Source organism: Pelodiscus sinensis, chromosome 8 (assembly GCF_049634645.1).
Source record: "Pelodiscus sinensis isolate JC-2024 chromosome 8, ASM4963464v1, whole genome shotgun sequence".
Lineage (NCBI taxonomy): Eukaryota > Metazoa > Chordata > Testudines > Trionychidae > Pelodiscus > Pelodiscus sinensis.
In genome coordinates, this window is record NC_134718.1 from 41,129,890 (window position 1) to 41,147,194 (window position 17,305).

At 42.1% G+C, this 17,305-nt stretch overlaps 1 protein-coding gene across 2 annotated transcripts in view; it reads left to right on the forward strand.

The window, feature by feature from the left end:
• Positions 1–17,305, forward strand: part of TBC1D12 (TBC1 domain family member 12) — an 83,892-nt gene that overhangs the window by 11,969 nt on the left and 54,618 nt on the right. For both annotated transcript variants that reach the window (XM_075935142.1, XM_075935141.1), the window contains exon 2: positions 5,333–5,456. In XM_075935142.1, the coding sequence (XP_075791257.1) occupies positions 5,333–5,456 (124 nt within the window). The remainder of the gene's footprint in view (positions 1–5,332; positions 5,457–17,305) is intronic.

Here is a 17,305-nt window from a genome sequence, read left to right on the forward strand (position 1 = left end):
GAATGGATTGCACCCTCAGCAAGTTTGTGTATGACACACTAAGCTGGGGGAAGAGGTAGATATGTTGGGGGACGGGGATAGGGTCCAGAGTGACCTAGACAGATTAGAGGATTGGCTCAAAAGAAATCTGAGGTTCAACAAGGACAAGTGCAGAGTCCTGCACTTTGGGATGGAAGAATACAAAGCATTGTTATATGCTGTGGACTGACTGGCTAGGTAGCAGTTCAGCAGAAAAAGACCTGGGGATTACAGTGGATGAGAAGCTGGGTATGAGTCAACAGTGTGCCCTTGTAGCCCAGAAGGCTAATGGCGCATTAGGAGGAGCATTTCCAGCAGATCTAGAGAAGTGATTATTCCCCTCTATTCAGCACTGGTGAGGTGACATCTGGAATATTGCATCCAATTCTGGTCCCCCCACCCGCCCACCCGCTAAAGAAAGGATGTGGATGCATTGGAGAGGGTCCAGTGGAGGGCAACCAAAATGATTAGGGGGCTGGAGCACTTGACCTACGAGGAGAGATTGAGGGATTTGGGATTATTTAGTCCACAGAAGAGAAGGGTGAGGGGGGCTTTGATAGTAGCCTCCAACTTCTGAAGGCAGGTTCCAAAGAGGATGAAGAGAGGCTGTTCATGGTAGTGACAGATGGCAGAACAAGGAGCAATGGTCTCAAGTTACAGTGGGTATTAGGAAAAACTATTTCACTAGGAGGGTGGTGAAGTACTGGAATGGTTTACCTAGGGATGGAGATTCCACCACATCCCTAGAGGTTTTTAAGTGTTTCCTTGACACAGCCCTGACTGGAATGATTTAGTTGGGATGGGCCTGCTTTGGGCAGAGGGCTGGACTCTGAACTCCTGAGGTCTCTTCCTGCCCTTGGATTCTATGAGACTAGAAATGATTGCTGGCATGCTACTGACCAAATGTGTAGTAAGATGACCTTGAAGCTGGAAACCTTCTAAGGAGTGACTGATAACTCAGACTAGGACTGTGGAAGGTTAACCTGTTAACCTTTCACATCCTTAAATAGGTGATGCTTGCCAGTTCTGGTTAACCAGGAACAAGTGGGTTTCTGGTTAACCAGTAACCTGCTGGTGGGCATGGGGCTGTGGGCTGCTCCAGCTGGACTGGAGTGGCACCTCATCTGCATCCCACTTTATTGGATAACAGGTTAAACATTAGGTCAGCCATTTAGACTCAACTGTTTTATACATTGGCTGATGAAGGAAGCCTTAAAGCTGCGTGACCATTCCTGTGTTTTGTAGTCTGTCACAACTTGGAATGGCCTTTAATAATGTTTATTGGTAAGAATCTTATAAAAAGGGACAAAAGATCAGAGAAAATATTGCATACAGTATCTGAGAACTGCTGAGTCTACAGTCTGCTATTCTGAAGAAGGGTTGTTAGATGCTGGATAATTGAATAGTTGAGTAACTGCATAAATTGTCATCTGTTACTTGAGTATTCTATAGTTCCTGGGGACAAGGATGAGGCCAGCAGCCCTGCCCTCTGACCCCACATTTGGGAATACCTCCTGCATCAGAGGCAGCAGTGCAGAGTTCCAGGAAGGAGCTGGTCCAGCTCCCTGCACAGACTGGCTGCCTGCCACCCCACGGACAGGGGCTGCTTCATGGCAGCCTTCCCTTACCCACCCCCAGTACTACTGCTGCCTCTCTTAAAGCTGCCCCCTCCCCCAGCATCAGTTCCTGCTTTTCTCTCCTCTCTTCTCCCACGTCCTCTTCCCCCCCCCCCCACCTCTGATAACCTAGGCTTATGGGTTAATTGTACAGTCAAATGTCAACATCCCTATTCTGAAATGTGGGGCAGTGTAGATGAACCCCTAAGCTACGTTGTGTGCCTACTTAATATTGCATTAACAATGCTGTTTTATATTTTTGTAATTGCCTTTTTTGAAAAAAAGAGTTAAATGTGTCTTTAATATGATCACACCATATTGAGGTAATTTGAGTGAAACAGGGAGTGTCACTGCTGATATATTTGCCTGAAGATATTTTTTTGGCAGTCTGCACTGTGCTGTTTTAACTTGGCAATGGAAATTCTGGAAACTATTGTTTTCTCATATGTTTGAGCTTCAAGAATAAAGATGGTCATAAACACTGAGGGATCCAACTCTGTAATTTTAGGACATAGGGTTGTAACAGTATAGTCGACTAACCGATAAGCAAAAGCTTATCAGTTAATTCTAATAGACTACATGCATTCCACCCTCACCCTGCCCCCAGCCAGTAAATTTTTTGGTAGGCTGGCTGGCTGGGTCTGAGGCCTACCCCTACTGCAACTCAGCTTTTAAAGTGTATTAGATGAGCAGGCAGCCTGACTCAGTTCTGGGATCTCAGACCCTCCCTTGGACAGGAGCTGCTGCCATCCCGTGCTGCTGCTGCTTCTGTATCGCAGGCAGCAGTGCAGGGTGACACGCAGCTGGTTGGCAAGGGGAGCTAATTTTGAAACTGGCTCCCCTTATGACTAGCTCCCGCCTGGCACTCCGCTGTTACCTCTGATGCAGGGGCAAGGAGCCCCTCAGGAGTGGGGCTGGAGTGCACTGGCTGCCTACTCCCACCCCTGGGGACACTAGAATGAATAGATAAGAATTCATGAGTTTAATCAACTATTCAATTAACTGATATTTAGCATTCCTAGTTAGTTTTTTTTAAGCATGAATTTCTCTTCTGTTCCTGATGCTAAATCTCTGCAGATTTTGGTGATTTTAATGTTTGCTGTGTTAAAATGGTAGACCTACACTATAGTTTGTGCAAATTCTAATGGGAGTTCTTGCCATTTTATGAGAATCCCTCTATCAGACAGGACAACTGGTTTCACAGGGCTTTGCTGAAAAACTTTAAACATTCTGCATTTGTATTATTGTAGTACTTAAGATGCACTTACTGGGCATGTGCTGAGTAGGGATGTTAACAGCTAGCTGGTGCGCTGTGTGTGCGTGTGTGTGTGTGTGTGTTTTTAAACCTGATAACTGATAAGCAATTACTTAACAGTCCTGGTTAACCACAACACTCGCCTACTGGTGCTTGGCATTTTAAACTCTGACCAGCAGACTGGCTCAGTACCAGCTCGCCAGTCCAAATTTTAAATGAAGAGCATGCTGTATGAGTCAGCAGCATGGTTGGCAGGTGGCTCCTCTCCAAAGGGGACCTGAGCTTCCAGCGGACAAAGGCTTCTCCATGAAATGCCCGAAAAGCATCTATCCTCAGGGAGCTGAGGCACCCTACAGACAGGGGCAGCTACCTTCATATTGGAAACAGCAGTGCAGGGAGGCAGGTGGAAACTAGTCTGTGTGGGGACCTGATGTTTAAATCTGCTCCCCTTGCAGACTCGCTCCACCTGCCACCCTGCGCTGTTGTTACCAGCACAGAGGTAGCAGCACAGGGTGGCAGGGTGCTCCTCAGGAGTGGGGCCGGGAATGCACTGGCTGCTGGCTCTACCCTCAAGGGGCAGAAAGCATTTTAGTAACTATGTAACCACTAAAAATCGTTGTGGCTACAGGATTACTAAAATAAAAAATATCTAACATTCCTCATGCTAAGTGAGTGAGGTTTTTTTCCAGTCACAGCTTTTAATTTCCCAAGTTCAGCTATTTGTTACTCCGATTTTGTATGTTTAAAAAAATCTAGTATATGTCACACTGGAAAAGAATGTATACATTTCTCCATTGTGCATATATTTATAATTGCAGAGATTTTTTTTTAAAAGAAAGGTGTGGACAGATTTTCAGCCTTATCTTAAGTGTGTGTGTTTCAGAAAATTGGAATGTGAAAATGGTGCTCAAACTGTAACTGCTTTGTAACATTAATTATATTGGATATGAAGTATAGATGCCAACTTGTATCTTATTTAGTAGTTTAAAGCTATTTTTAGTCTTTCTTTTGTATTCCTCCTTAGCAATCTGTCTGTTTCTACTTTCTTATAGGCTTCCTTTTTTGATTTTCAGGGTTAAAGCGTTTAAAGTAGAAACTAGCTAAAAAGAACTTTCTTTGGTTTCTGAAATGAAAAGTTGTCCCACCTACATTCCCAAAACTTACTGGAACTTTTGTGGCTTGCCATATTAATTTTCCAACAGAGTGGGTAGTTAGTCTCTCATCAGTTCTAGAACTGGTGTTTTGGATGTATCCCTTTATTTGTTCAAGAACTGCCACTGCTGCCTTCTCCACCTCTTCCTGATATGATGGCATGTAGTAGACCAGACCATGGTGTTACTACTGTACTCCCCCATTTCCTTTCTCTTCTCTTCCCCCCCCCCCCCCCCACATTATCTTTACCCATACATTTTCAGCTGGTCTATCAGCTTCTTGTGAACCTCAGAACAATGTGTATATTCATGATGTATAATATAGGACTGCCTCCCTCTTTACTTGCCTGTCCTTCCTGAACAAGCTGTATTCCCCCCCCCATGCATTAGAACACTGAGTTGTTACATTTCAACCTGTAATACTTGGAGATGAGTTCCATCACAAATATATTCTGAACTTTTTGGTATGAAGTGTTCTATGTCACATTTTAGAAGTGTTGTCATGGGTTTGTTTATCAGTGTATTAGCATCAATGTCTGTAGTATTTTTGACTTGGAAGTAGGGATGTGAACATGTACACAGTAAACCAATGAGCCTCGGCTCATCCGTTAACCTTCATGGTTACATGCAGCGCCCCACTCCCACCTTCCCATGTGCCTCTTCCTGGGGCAAAGGGCTCCGGGGGAACTTGCTTCAAAGCTGGCTCCCCACGAGCACCATCTCCCGCTTGTCCCACCCCTCCTATGTGTAACTGCTGAGCATTTCAGCAGTTACATGTTTACCTAAATAAATGCATTTTAATATCCTTACTTAGACTTTTTTTTTAAAATCACTTTCCAGCTGATGTACTTAAATCTGTCTTATATACACCATCCTTAATTCAATGACTTTTTTTTTAAATCACTGGAAAGTCATAAGCTAGATAAACAATATTCTGGACTCTTAAAGTAGAAGACGAGTCCTTCAGTATCATGCAATTGCTCTGATATCTAATGCTGTTGTTTTTTGTTACAACAGTAAACACTCAACATTAAAAAAAAAAAAAACTATTTAGCAGTGAATCCTTTCAAAAGAAATTTGAGAAATTGGATATTTATTTAAAATAGTATGTGACAATTCTTGTTTTATACGTCGTTTACACTTTTTTAAATAAGGAAAAAGTTGTATACAAACTAGTGCTTGCAATATTTAAGTCTCTACAAATATGTATTGGGCTATAACCAGTCGAAATTTTCAGTATTGTAAGATTCCAATAATATAAAATGGTCTCTCTCTTTTTTTTCCTCCCCCAGAAACTTTTTCACCAAAAGGACAAAGGAACTCAAACCTGCTCTTCACAGTGCTCCTGGCTGGAAGTTGTTTGGAAAAGTTCCTCCTAGAGAAAACTTTCAAAAGGATTCCAAAATAATTCAGCAGGTGTGTAAAAATCTCTGTGTTGTGTGAAATTTCTTCTCTTCTTTTAAGAATTAATTGTATTATTAGTAGAGGCCCCCATCATAATTAGTAGCAACTTGCACCTAGCATGAATCAGAAGACCCTTTTGAGTTTTGCCTTTTATTGGGGGGGGGGAGGGGATAGCCCCCTCTTTCCCCCAAGTAATTTTTCAAGTTCATAGTGGATACCTCAGCTCACTCAGTTGAACTTAATTCAATACAGAATAAACAAAGTTGACTTCCATATGTCTGAGACTAGTGGAAACCTGTATGAAAACAAATCATATTCCTCTAGTTGTTTCAGCAGGACTAAAACAGTCTGATTTAAAGGGTCTTTCAGTGTTTACAAACTTCCCCACATGCTGAATGACTTAATTATACAACATTTGTTTGCTTACAAGGCTGAGGGAAAGAGCTTTGACTGAATATATTAGGACAAAACATGGTATACCGTTCCATATCACATTAGGAAAAAAATGTTCGCTCAGGCCTGGACTTCATGAGGAGAAAAGGAGTTGATTTTTTTGTTTTTGTTTTGTTTTTTCAAATCATGTTGGTTAATACGTGGCACAATGCAGATGTGGAAGAGACCATGTTTGATTTTACAAATAACCTAATGGTTTATCTCTGATAATGTAACCCACATGTCAACTGGGTGTGGTTCACTGTCCCACTTAGTGGCATAAAGACGGCTTAAAGAAAGAATGAGTCTCCTCTATAGCCTTAGCTGAGTGCCAGCTGGCTAATAATTTTTGAAAGGAGGGGAACTTCAAGAATTTCTGAAGTGGTTGTGGGCTGCCCTGGAAGAGATGGGGTCTTGGGTGGAAGGAGTGGGGACAGGAGACTTTTGCTGCCTGCAGATCCCAATTTGGCCTGTGCGTGGGGGAGCACATGAAGTCTTAGCCTCTGTCCTGCTAAGGGCATGCAGTACTAAGAGAACAGCCAGCTGTTTGAAATAGGGAAAGAGTAGTTGTAAGAGTAGCTGACTACTCAATAAACTATTGGGTAGTCAAGTCAACTACTCACATTCTCTCTCTCTTCTCTTCTTCCCCCCCTCCCCCTCCCCCGCATCTATATCAGAGGCAGCTGCAAGGGTGGAGGGAGAGTGGGAATTGGTACTGGGTAGAGCGAGCTTAAAAGCCAATTTCCCCCATCCACAGGACTGTCTCTGCTCACCCCTTCCCACTGCTGCCTCTACCAGAAGCAGCTAGGGGAAGAAGGCAGGGGAGGCTGCTCTGGCAGTAGTCCCTGGCCATGGGGCTCCCAGTAGGAAGTATGGTGCTGCTTGCAGAGCAGCCCCTGTCTGTGGTGCTTGGCTCTTCAAGACAGGCCTACTGGCTGTCTGGCTCCTCCTGCCTTTTAAATTGCAGAGCTGCAGCAGGATTTGGTCTCTGCAGAAGTTGGGACTGAGCGGGTTGCCTTCACCTGTCGAGTAATCAAATAGTCAACAGAATTTTTATCTACTACTCGATTACTACAAAACCTAAATTTAACATCCCTATTTTGCACAGCTAGTGGTTCCCTCTGGTGCTGTGCTCCCCTGGCGGGGGAGGGGAGGAAGAGATTTCATACACTTCTTTGTCCCCAGGTCTTGATTGGCCTGGGAGCAGGGGAGTGGCAGGGCAGCCATGGGCCAGGAGTCCTTTAAATTGCTGCTATTTAAAGGGCTCCCAGCTCTAGCTCCAGGAGCTGTGAGCCCTTTCAATTGCTGCTATTTAAAGGGCTTGTGCCTCCCCCGCACCTCATTAGCAACAGAGTCAGGAGCTGCAGCAGGTTGGATCAAAGTGCTAGGCAGGCCACTGGCAGCCTCTTGCCCAGCTGTGCTTGTGCACTAAGCTCCAGAGGTCCCAGGTTTGGTTCTGCCTGTTAGTGTTTCATTAACACCTGTAAAAATCCACAGTGCCTTGTCATTATCTTACCATCTGTTAACACGTAATTAAAAACAAACCTTAGGGTGTGGTGTGTGGGCTTTTTTTTGGGGGGGGGAAGGACTTACTGTGGATATGCAGTCATTATCTACAGACAGTGCCCATATCTGTTTTGGTTTTGTTGGCTTCTTGTGGGCTCAGTGTTCCACAAAAAAAGTCTGTCCTGAAGGCAGTGGACATAGTGTCTGGAACTTCTGTGTTGTCATTGTGACTTCTCTTGCTACTACTGCTCTGGAGCTTCCTCCTCTTTTTAGGAAAGGGTGTGATCAGCCTGAGTAAGGGTGATGCCCTGTGTCTTTGAATCTCCAGTTGAGATTTTAAAGATTGCTGATCTTCAATGGAAATCCCAGTAAGGAAGGCAATGAGAACGTCTTCCTTGAGGAAGAAAGTCTCTGGGATATGGATTGGGAATGTAAAATCTCATTTAATTAACTGATTAAAAAGGAGGGGTAGCCAGGCTGCAGTGGTCCCTCCACCATAGCGAAAGGCTGCTCTTGCACTACCTGTGGTGGTGGTGGGACAGGCTGGGCCCACCATAGATAGGGGTTGCTCTATGGCTGGCCTGCAGCCCCTGTCTGCAGTAGGCCATGCTCCAGCTCCTACCATTAACCATTCCCATTCCTATTATGGACTCTGTTTGCTTGTAGTATTCAGTTGGCAACTGGTGCATCACGTTGGAAGAATCAACCTGATTAACATTAAGATAAAAAAGTAATCTGAAGTTAAGGTATTTGTATATTCTTAGGTGAGTCAAACATCGAGAGCATTCTGTAAGTGAGTTTCTTCTGGCAGTGTCACTCTGGTGTCTGTCTTGTGTCCTCCCCACTATATGGTATGGTGAGTTTGGCCCCTTACCTTCAGCTTCCCAAACTGTACTTGCAAGTTCCTTACATTTTAATATCAATAAAGACAATTTTCTCATTTCTCAGCAGTTGGGCAAATAAAGTTCAGAAAAATCTCTTGGTCTTTGGTAAATAGATGTTCGATATTGCATCCCATCTCTCTTGAGCTGATGCTATTACTGCCGGCCTAGCTTGCTAATGAACAAGGGGAAAAATTGCTTCTTCATAGACTTCTTATAACTCATGGCTGCATAATGTTTTCCACTCATTCCCTCTTTCTCCCACAAAAATCACATATGAATGCTGCCACGCTTTGCTGCCATGCTTTACCTGCCCTACCCTTTAATTTTTCTGAAATGGGCCTTTACCCGTTAGCTTTTTATAAAGGTGTATAGCTCTCTGAAGCACAGTTTACAAAATAATTGTGCACAGAATAAATATGGAGCCTGTTTTAATTATTTGTTTTCAATTCTTTGATGCTCCAGTTAAGTAAAACCAGTTTTATACAGCTCTAGAACGGTGGATGGTAATTTACAAAAAAAATGGTTTACAAGACTTTCATATTAAAAAGTTAACTACAGATTTCCCCGTTTAATTGTCTTATCAAAATTTTATCAAATTGCATGAGTCTCTAAAGAAATATTATGGCTTTCCTACAGGCAGATTTTTAATTTGACCTCCTCATTGGCTATCTTGATAGAAATAAAACCAATTCTTATATGTTAGGTCTAAGTGCAGAAGTTTGTATTATCTCAAAGCATATGGATTCTAGGGAGAGGGGTCCAAAAATTTATTCAAAGGTGATTAAAAACAGCATGATTTATAAAGCCTTGTTCAAGTGCTTGCTCATATCCATTTCATGTTGTGTATTTGCTTGTCACATGCACGGGTGCCTGAAGCTTTTCCCTCAGTGCTATTGGTAGGGGACAGGCTCAGGCACCCTCTAGGGTAGTGCCTGTATGGCACAATATAAGGGGCACTGCAGGCTTCCCTCACCCTCAGGTCCTTCTTACCACCAGTGAGCACAGAACACTCATTTGCTCTAGCAAAGTTTTTGCTTTTTTTCTGTTCATACAAACCTTGTCTGTACATAGTAGTTTACAAGTTTGATGTGGTGGCAGCATACTTCAGACATTGGTGTCTTGACTGATTGGCTGGCTGATCAGAGTACATTCCATGTCTGAGGTCCAGAACTCTCTGGTGTTGCTGGAAATGTATGAACAGCTCAAACTGATAGTAAACAAAGATACATCAATATTGGTTCCCATGCAGCAGATATAGTTAGTTGATCAGTGCTGTCCTGTGAATCAGTGTTTCTCAACCTTTTTTTTATCAAGTACCTCTTTTTCAAAAAAGTACCCTCAGTACCTAATAGTTTTCACACACTTTTTTTCTACCATTACAACACATTTGTTTAAGCACTTAATCGTAGCTGGGTGGGTGATTATTATTTTTGTACTTTTTACACCCAAAAATTTCAAGTGCTTTATGTAGATGTATCCCCTAGACTTCTCTCAAGTACCTCCTAAGGGTACTCGTACCACTAGTTGAGAAACACTGCTGTGAATGATAAGGAGACAAGTCTCAAGTGATTGTGATTGCCCCAGAGTAGCCCAAAAGTAGTTTCATCTTTCCACATTAACCAAGATATTTTCTTATTGGCGTCCTGCTCCAAGCTGCATAACTTGACCTGAAGAAGGCATTTGGATGTCTGCTGTGTGCTAGAGTTTTACCTGGAGTGGGCTAAATCTTTTTGTAGGTCTATCCAGCTCTTCATTAGCAGATTGAATGAAGGGCCTGCTGGTCTCCACTCAGAGGATCTCCAATTGAATTACATCCTGCATCCAGATCTATTAAGTTAGCTTGGGCTCTGCTGCTGCCTCTTTTGAAAGCCCTCTCATGAGGGCAGAGGCTTCCTCTGCAGCCTTCCTGGCACCTGTGCTCACTCAGGGCATTTGTAGAGCCATGATTTGGTCATTGGCCCACGCTTTCATGGCACACTCCATTGTGCAGCAGGCCAGAGACTGTGCTGGTTTCGACAGAGGTGTGCTTGAAGCTTCCTGTCCATGAATGCCTATCTACCTTCAAGGATACTTCTTGGGAGTCACCTAACGTGGAATGGACATGAGCAAATAGGAGAAAATATAGTTATCCTTTCCATAACTGGTGTTCTTTGAGAGATGCTGCTCATGACTGTTCCGTGACCCGCCCTCCTTTTCCACTATCAGTTCTGGCAAGAAGGAACTGAGAGTTGGGGGAGCTGGCAGTGCTGCTTTATACTGCACAATATAGTTGCTACCCATGCAGGCACCAGAGTTGAGCCCCTATGGATACCACTAAGAAAAAACTTATGCCCATGGTGCATGTGGCGAGTGCATACATACCTAACATGGAATGGACTCGAGCAGTATATCTCTAACACCAGTTGCAGAAAAGGTCTTTTGTTCTGTGTTCCTCTGTATATTTTTAGTTTTACTATTTCTTTAATACAGAATGGCACTGCTTATTAATGTGAATAAGTGGTAGTAATACAATGTTGTTCAACAATACTAAACACGTGTGTCCCTGCAGCTCAAAGGCAGCATGGTGTGTTGACATGTGCTGGTAGATGCATAAACAAGGCCTCAGGTTACTTCTACAGCAGTAGAGATAGGCATCTGTAATGTCGATAACCCCTATCATTAATATAGGAATTTTCTCACTGATGTAGGTAATCCACCTCTCAGAGAGACAATAGCTAGGTCAGTGGAAGAGTTCTTCCATTATCGAGCTGCTTCAACGGTGGGAGTTTGGCAGAACGAAGTACATTGTGTATGGTGTGAAACTTTTCACAGCCCTGAATAGCATAGCTAGGTTGATCTAATTTCTCGGTGTGGACCTGACCTGAGGGGAGCTCCCCTTCCCCCTTCTTTCTGTGACTTCTCTTTCTCCATGCTACTCTTAACAGTTGCAATTGACAGTCTTGACAAGCTCTGGATGGAGCTGTGTTCAGTCATTCTATTTTTTTAGAACGAGATTTATTACAGCAGGAGTCCTTTGATGCAGTGAAGTGAAAATTGGGAAAGGCTTCTGGATCTTGAAGAACTCCTGGTGGGATGAGAAATCTCAGTCCTAGAATCCTGTAGTGTTTTAGTATGGGCTGAAAAATATGACTAGGGAATGAGCAGGCAAGACTGTGCCAGAAAAGTCACATTGAAATAAACATTCTAATCATAGTTTGTGTTTTAAACTGGACTTTCTGGGATAATTAATAAACCAAACTATTTTAAGGTGCCACTTTCCTTAGAATAAGCAATAAGAGTTGTATACTTTTGTTTGAGATACTTTCATATGTACAGTATTTACAAAGTGTGCATCTGTGAATTTGAATATTAATGATGGCTTTCTTACTTTGAGAATACTTTCCACAATTATCTGCTAATTAATGTTCTTGGTTCTCTGCCTCAATAAACACTATATGCTAAAAATCCAGAGGTTTCTGTGTGTCCACTTCAAAATAGAGGTGGCAGACTACAATTTCCAGTCATCAGTTCCTCTTTCCTTGGAGTGAAGTAGCTTACTCTTAAAAGAAATCAGTCCATTCGATCAGCAGATTTACTTCCTTCTTCCTTTCCGTTAGTGAAGATCTGCTTACTTCTGGTTACGTTAAAAATGACTTATGCAAGTGACTTTTAATTGATGAATGTCCTCTTTTCTGTTCATCTAGATACTGTATTTAGATAAAGTAGTAAAGTCAGCTACAGTCAGTATTTTAATGGCTTCACATTTTTGTGTGCTTAGTATTGCAGATACAGCTTGAGCCTTTATTAGAGGGGAGCACATTTGGCTGATGACTTATGGGAGTCAGAACCTGACTTGATATTTTGAACGAGACACTTCCTAACTATGCACTTGAATGTCTACATGGGTAGTGGGACCTCTTCCACAAGACCTAGCACTCTCTGTAAGCGTGCAGCTTCTATGAAAACTCAATCCTGTTTCTTGGAAAAAGTCATGGGGTCAACCCACAACCACAGTGCTTCATGCTGGTAGCACTGGGAATTGGCTTTGTCAGCAGGCCACCCGCTCTGGCTAAGATCTCACCAGTCATTCTGCTCCGTCCACACTCTGACTCTAAACCTGTGTCACTCCCAGACCATGGTGTCGTCTTCAGGGCACTGCCAGAGGACAGTGTCCATTCCAATCACCCTTCTGGGGTGAATTGGCATTCCTGTGTTTCTTCTGCAGCTGTGGCCTCCAAGCCTAGTGCCTCTGTCTCAGGGGCAAGCCACAGTCTGTATGAGACACCCTTCTGGGAGAGAGGCATCAACAGTCCTTAGTTGAGCTAGGGATGTTAGATACTGTTTAATTTAATAATTGTGTGACTGCACCAAATCTTAGGAGTTATTTATTTATTTGACCCATGCTGCTACCTCTGATACAGGGGCAGCAGTCTCTGTCTGCAGGGGGCCCAAGCTCCCCATGGACAAAGGCTGTGCCTCCATCCCACAGAGCAGCCTCTGTCTGTGGCAAGCCTGGGCCAACCACAGACAAGGGCTGCTCTGGCATCCAACCTCTCCCTCTTCCCCCATGCTGCTACTTCTGATAGAGGCAGCAGTGTGTGTATGCATGGGGTGGTAGACAGCTTCATGAGAGCTGAAATGCGTGGGGAGCTGTGCGCCCGTGTCCCCGTCCCCCCCCCATCCCCCCCAACCGAGGTTGCTGCCTCTATATCAGAGGCAGCAGCTCGGGTCAAATCAAATAATTGTGTAACTACTTAAAAGAAACATCAGAGACAGCACTTGTAGGGGTGGAGAGGTGCAGGTGGCCCCTTGGAGTCTGGTGATGGTAGGGAACTTGAGTAGTCATTTGGCTTAACAAATAAGTCTGGATTTTTAAAAAAGTAGTACTGTAAAATGTGTTGTGCAGTTTGAGATTTTCAGCATAGATAGTAAATGTAAACAAACTAAACAGCACTAATGAAAGAAGGGCTATACAGCCCAAACGGCATCTGAGAGCTTACGCACTTGTGTGTTCCCCTTAATGGGAAATAGAAAACTAGGGGGAACACACAAGTACATAGGCTCTCAGATGCAGTTTGGGTTCTAGAGCCCTTCTTTCGTTAGTGCTGTTCTTAGTAGTTTCAAACCTGTTCTAAGGGCTTTAAAACCCCCATTTTAAAAAATGTACTATCAATGCTGAAAATCTCAAACCGCACAACACATTTTACAGTACTACTTTTTTAAAAATCCACTCCAAATGCAACCCTTTTTTCGTTTCTTGTTCATGCTTTAGAACTGTGGGTACACCTATAGACTTAATATCCTGGATGCTCCTGCCTTGGAAGACGCACAGAAAAGAATTGGTGGGTGCTTAGCACCTCCCACCCATCAACAGCATTGCCGATCAACACCTGGCTCTGCCTCCTTCCTGTCATGGATTATGTCAAGACCTATATCCATATAACTGTCATCTAGCTCTGTGAAAAATCCACATGCCTGAGCGACAGTTGCATCTGTCTGCTTCCCATGGACGCAGTGTCATGTTGACAGGAGAACTTCTATCTATTTTTATCCACCACTTTTTGGGGAGATGAATTAACTACATTGACAGAAGAAGCTCTTCCATTGGTTTAGGAATGTCTTCACTTAAGGGCCACAGTGATGCAAGGTGCCTCAATGCAGCATGCCTTTAAAAACCATGGCGCCTCTTAGCTAATCTGAAGTCATCGCCAAAATTGAGGTTTCACTGATTCCAAAAAACAGTGGGTTAGGAAGAAGGGTGGGGAAAAGGTCATGGAAGATAACTGTATGGTCTTTAGAGATAAATCAACTGATTACTAGGATTGTGACTGAAATTGTTTACTTATCAAAACCACTTTTACCAAGACACAGTAAATAATACTAATTCATAAATGAAGATGGAGATTCTCTTTTCATATTTGTAGATTCTAAAAATCAGCAGGCTTGAAATGTAGAGGCAAGCTTTGCCTGTTTAGCTAAAGGAGTCTACAGCTCTGAAAGGACTAGGTAATGTTTGGATTATGGCTAGCTTTCTTTGAGAGAAGATTTAAGGGTTTAAAACTCCACTGAATAGGAAAAAAAAATCCCTTATTGACCCACAGTACAAATGAGGTTAGTGAAAATGCCCCAAGTGGAACATAACTGGATAAGCAAAAATAAATATTAATTGGTTTGTGTTCTCAAAAGGGACAGTTATTTGTTCTTTTAAATGTATGCTAAATTTATCCTTCCAGTATTGCGGTATAACTTAGAATATGCCACTTTTTTTGTAGTTGTTGATGTAACCATCCAACTCAGTGGAATTGGTTGGGGGATCTTCAGTCTAGATGACTTTTTAAAATAGCTTCTAGAAAATCAAAACTTTCTTTGGGGAATAATTAAAGTGAAATGTATGGTTGGTTGGACCCAAATCTGATTATTTTTTTATTTAAACATTGAAACCGGACACTTAATATTGAGTTAGCTCTGTACCATAGAACCTCATAGGAATGGTAGTTCAAGTACTTTGTCCTCATTCTCTCCTATGTTCTTGGCTTCTTTGCTGGGTGTTAAACCTTGCATTGTTGTCTCATGTTTGATGGAGCCACATCATCGGGAAAACAGGACTAAGCTGTCCTGCCTGGGGAGTCAATCCACAGTGGTTTTTTTTTTTTTTTTAAAAAGGGGGGGGGGGGGTCACGATGCACCCAAAGTACAGCTTCCAGGAGATACCATGATACTCTAGGCAGATGCAGTTTAATGGCAAACCTACTTGAAATAGAACATTTTGACATTCTTGGAAACGAAATATTTCATAAATGATTAAATGAGATTTGTCACCTCTTACAAATCCAGAATTTTTTGGCACAAATCCAGAATTTTTTGGCATTCCTTATTCTGTGATAAAATTATTTCAGCAATAATTTGAGCCTACAACAAATGTTGACTATTGGAACTTCCTGTAGGCTTGCCCAGGTTTTCCCAAGATCACCCTTTTCCCACCATCTTTTTAAGGTAGTTGTCTTAGGAGACTTGTAAGGATGATCAGTGCACATGGCCAGCCACCCAGTGTCCTGGTCTTTGGCACATCAGAAGTGGGCAATCCTACAGTTAAAGGCTGTGCTCAAAGTCACAAAGCAAGTTCAGTGGCAATTAGGATTTCAGATCAAGAGTTTGATTCATAGTCATCTTGTCTAATTACTACATTTAGTGAAAATTATCAGGATGTCTCAAAAAAGGTCCCACAGAAAATCTAGAAACCTGGTTACATAAAGTCACTGGTCCTGGAAGTAATTCTATAATTAATATTTTCAACTGAACTACTGAGATTTGAAAAATTACCCTATACACATGCACAAAGTACTGCAATGAAATAGTTTGAAGACCATTGATTTAATTTCTTATACTTCAGTACAGCAAATTGCACATTATCTTTTCCAAAAGATTACAGCTCTTTCAGCTATCTACACCCACACTCTTCTATACAGCTGCAAAAACTAACAAGGATCAAAGGTTGAAAGTTTTTGGCAGGCTATTCTCTCAGCTTGCAGCTGTTGGCAGTCTTAGTTATCATTGGATTTAAAACTACACAAGCAGGATGTGACTTTCTTTTTTCTGGACATCTCTCACTAGCTGTGCTTCCTCTCCTCCTGTTTAATAAAAGAAAAAGCAGCCTTTCTAGGATTAAAAGTGCCAAAATATATTTGGTTGGTGTACTGGAGTTTTTATTCTGAACTGAGACTACAAGTGTAATTGCCAACTTAAATACGGGATAATATGGATTCGCAGAAATCATTACTAGTAAACTACACTTGCCTTCTCACTTAAATCATTGTCCTACACTTTGAAATAAAATGTAATTATTTTAACATGAAATACATTTGAATTTGAAATGCATTTGCTGTGTATGATGCATGTATTGTATTTCAACTGGTACTGATTGAAGTGACAGATCTGTTTTTTAGGATGAAGTGTAACTTGTTTGCTTTCATTTTTTGAAAGTACCATATTTCTTAAAAATTATTTATTTTTGGTCAATGACATAGTCAAATGAAATATTGATTGAGGCATAAATTCAGTTTTAGCCTTTTATTTAATGAAAATGTATTGATCTTCAAAAACAATAGCTTTACAATAAACACAAATCTTAAAGGGATTCTTGCTTAGCCTACAAGACAGATGGTATCTTTTTTCCCCCCCCAATATTCTCCTGTCCTTCTGTCAATCGCAGATGTACATTTTCATATTCTAAAGTACCCTGCATTATCTCCCCTTTAGCTAGCTTTTTGGAAGCCATAGAGTTTAGAAGAGAAATCTGCTTTTTTTTTTCTTTTAAATCTCAGATGCTTGAAAAAGCATTAAAATAGTGCAGAAAAGAGACGCAGCCGTTATTTGCATGCTTACATATACCTGAGCAAGGGTACTAGCATTTAAGCAAACAGTCTGACAAACATGAAATAGCACTTGTAGACTATTTTGTCATTGGTTTACCATTGATACCTGAAAACCGGATTGTCATCAGATCTCTGAAAATGGATATTGCATGTTAAGCTTTTGATTATAACTGCTAATGTGAGAGGGTATCACTTGGCAAAAGTTGACTTTGCTAAAGTGCCTACCTGAGCTCTAACGAAATCCTGAGTAAATTGAAGTCAATATCAAAATTACCATTGACTTAAGACTTTTGCTCCAGGGTTGGGGGTATGTGTGCCCACATTACATTAAAACTTACAAAATACACTGGATCAGTATCTATATACACGGAGCCTTTTCATCCATCAGTAACTCTTCCCTCTAAATCAATACATGGCTTCAGTTCAAGTTCTCGTGCCCGCCCCCCCCGTGGTATGGAAAACCCAGAGGACAATAGTTTTGCAGTGTACACTAAAAATCAACTAATCCAGGCTCGTACAGATAGGGCAAATGGAGTGGGAGTAAGTGTTGCAGCCTACCTACCAGAAACACTCTTAATATTCCTGGAGGGCTGTTAGTTTAGGACCTCAGCATCTTATATAGCCCACTGGAGGAGAGGCAATGTTGAGCTAAGATAGGCAGGACTCATAGCTATTTAAAATGTCAGTT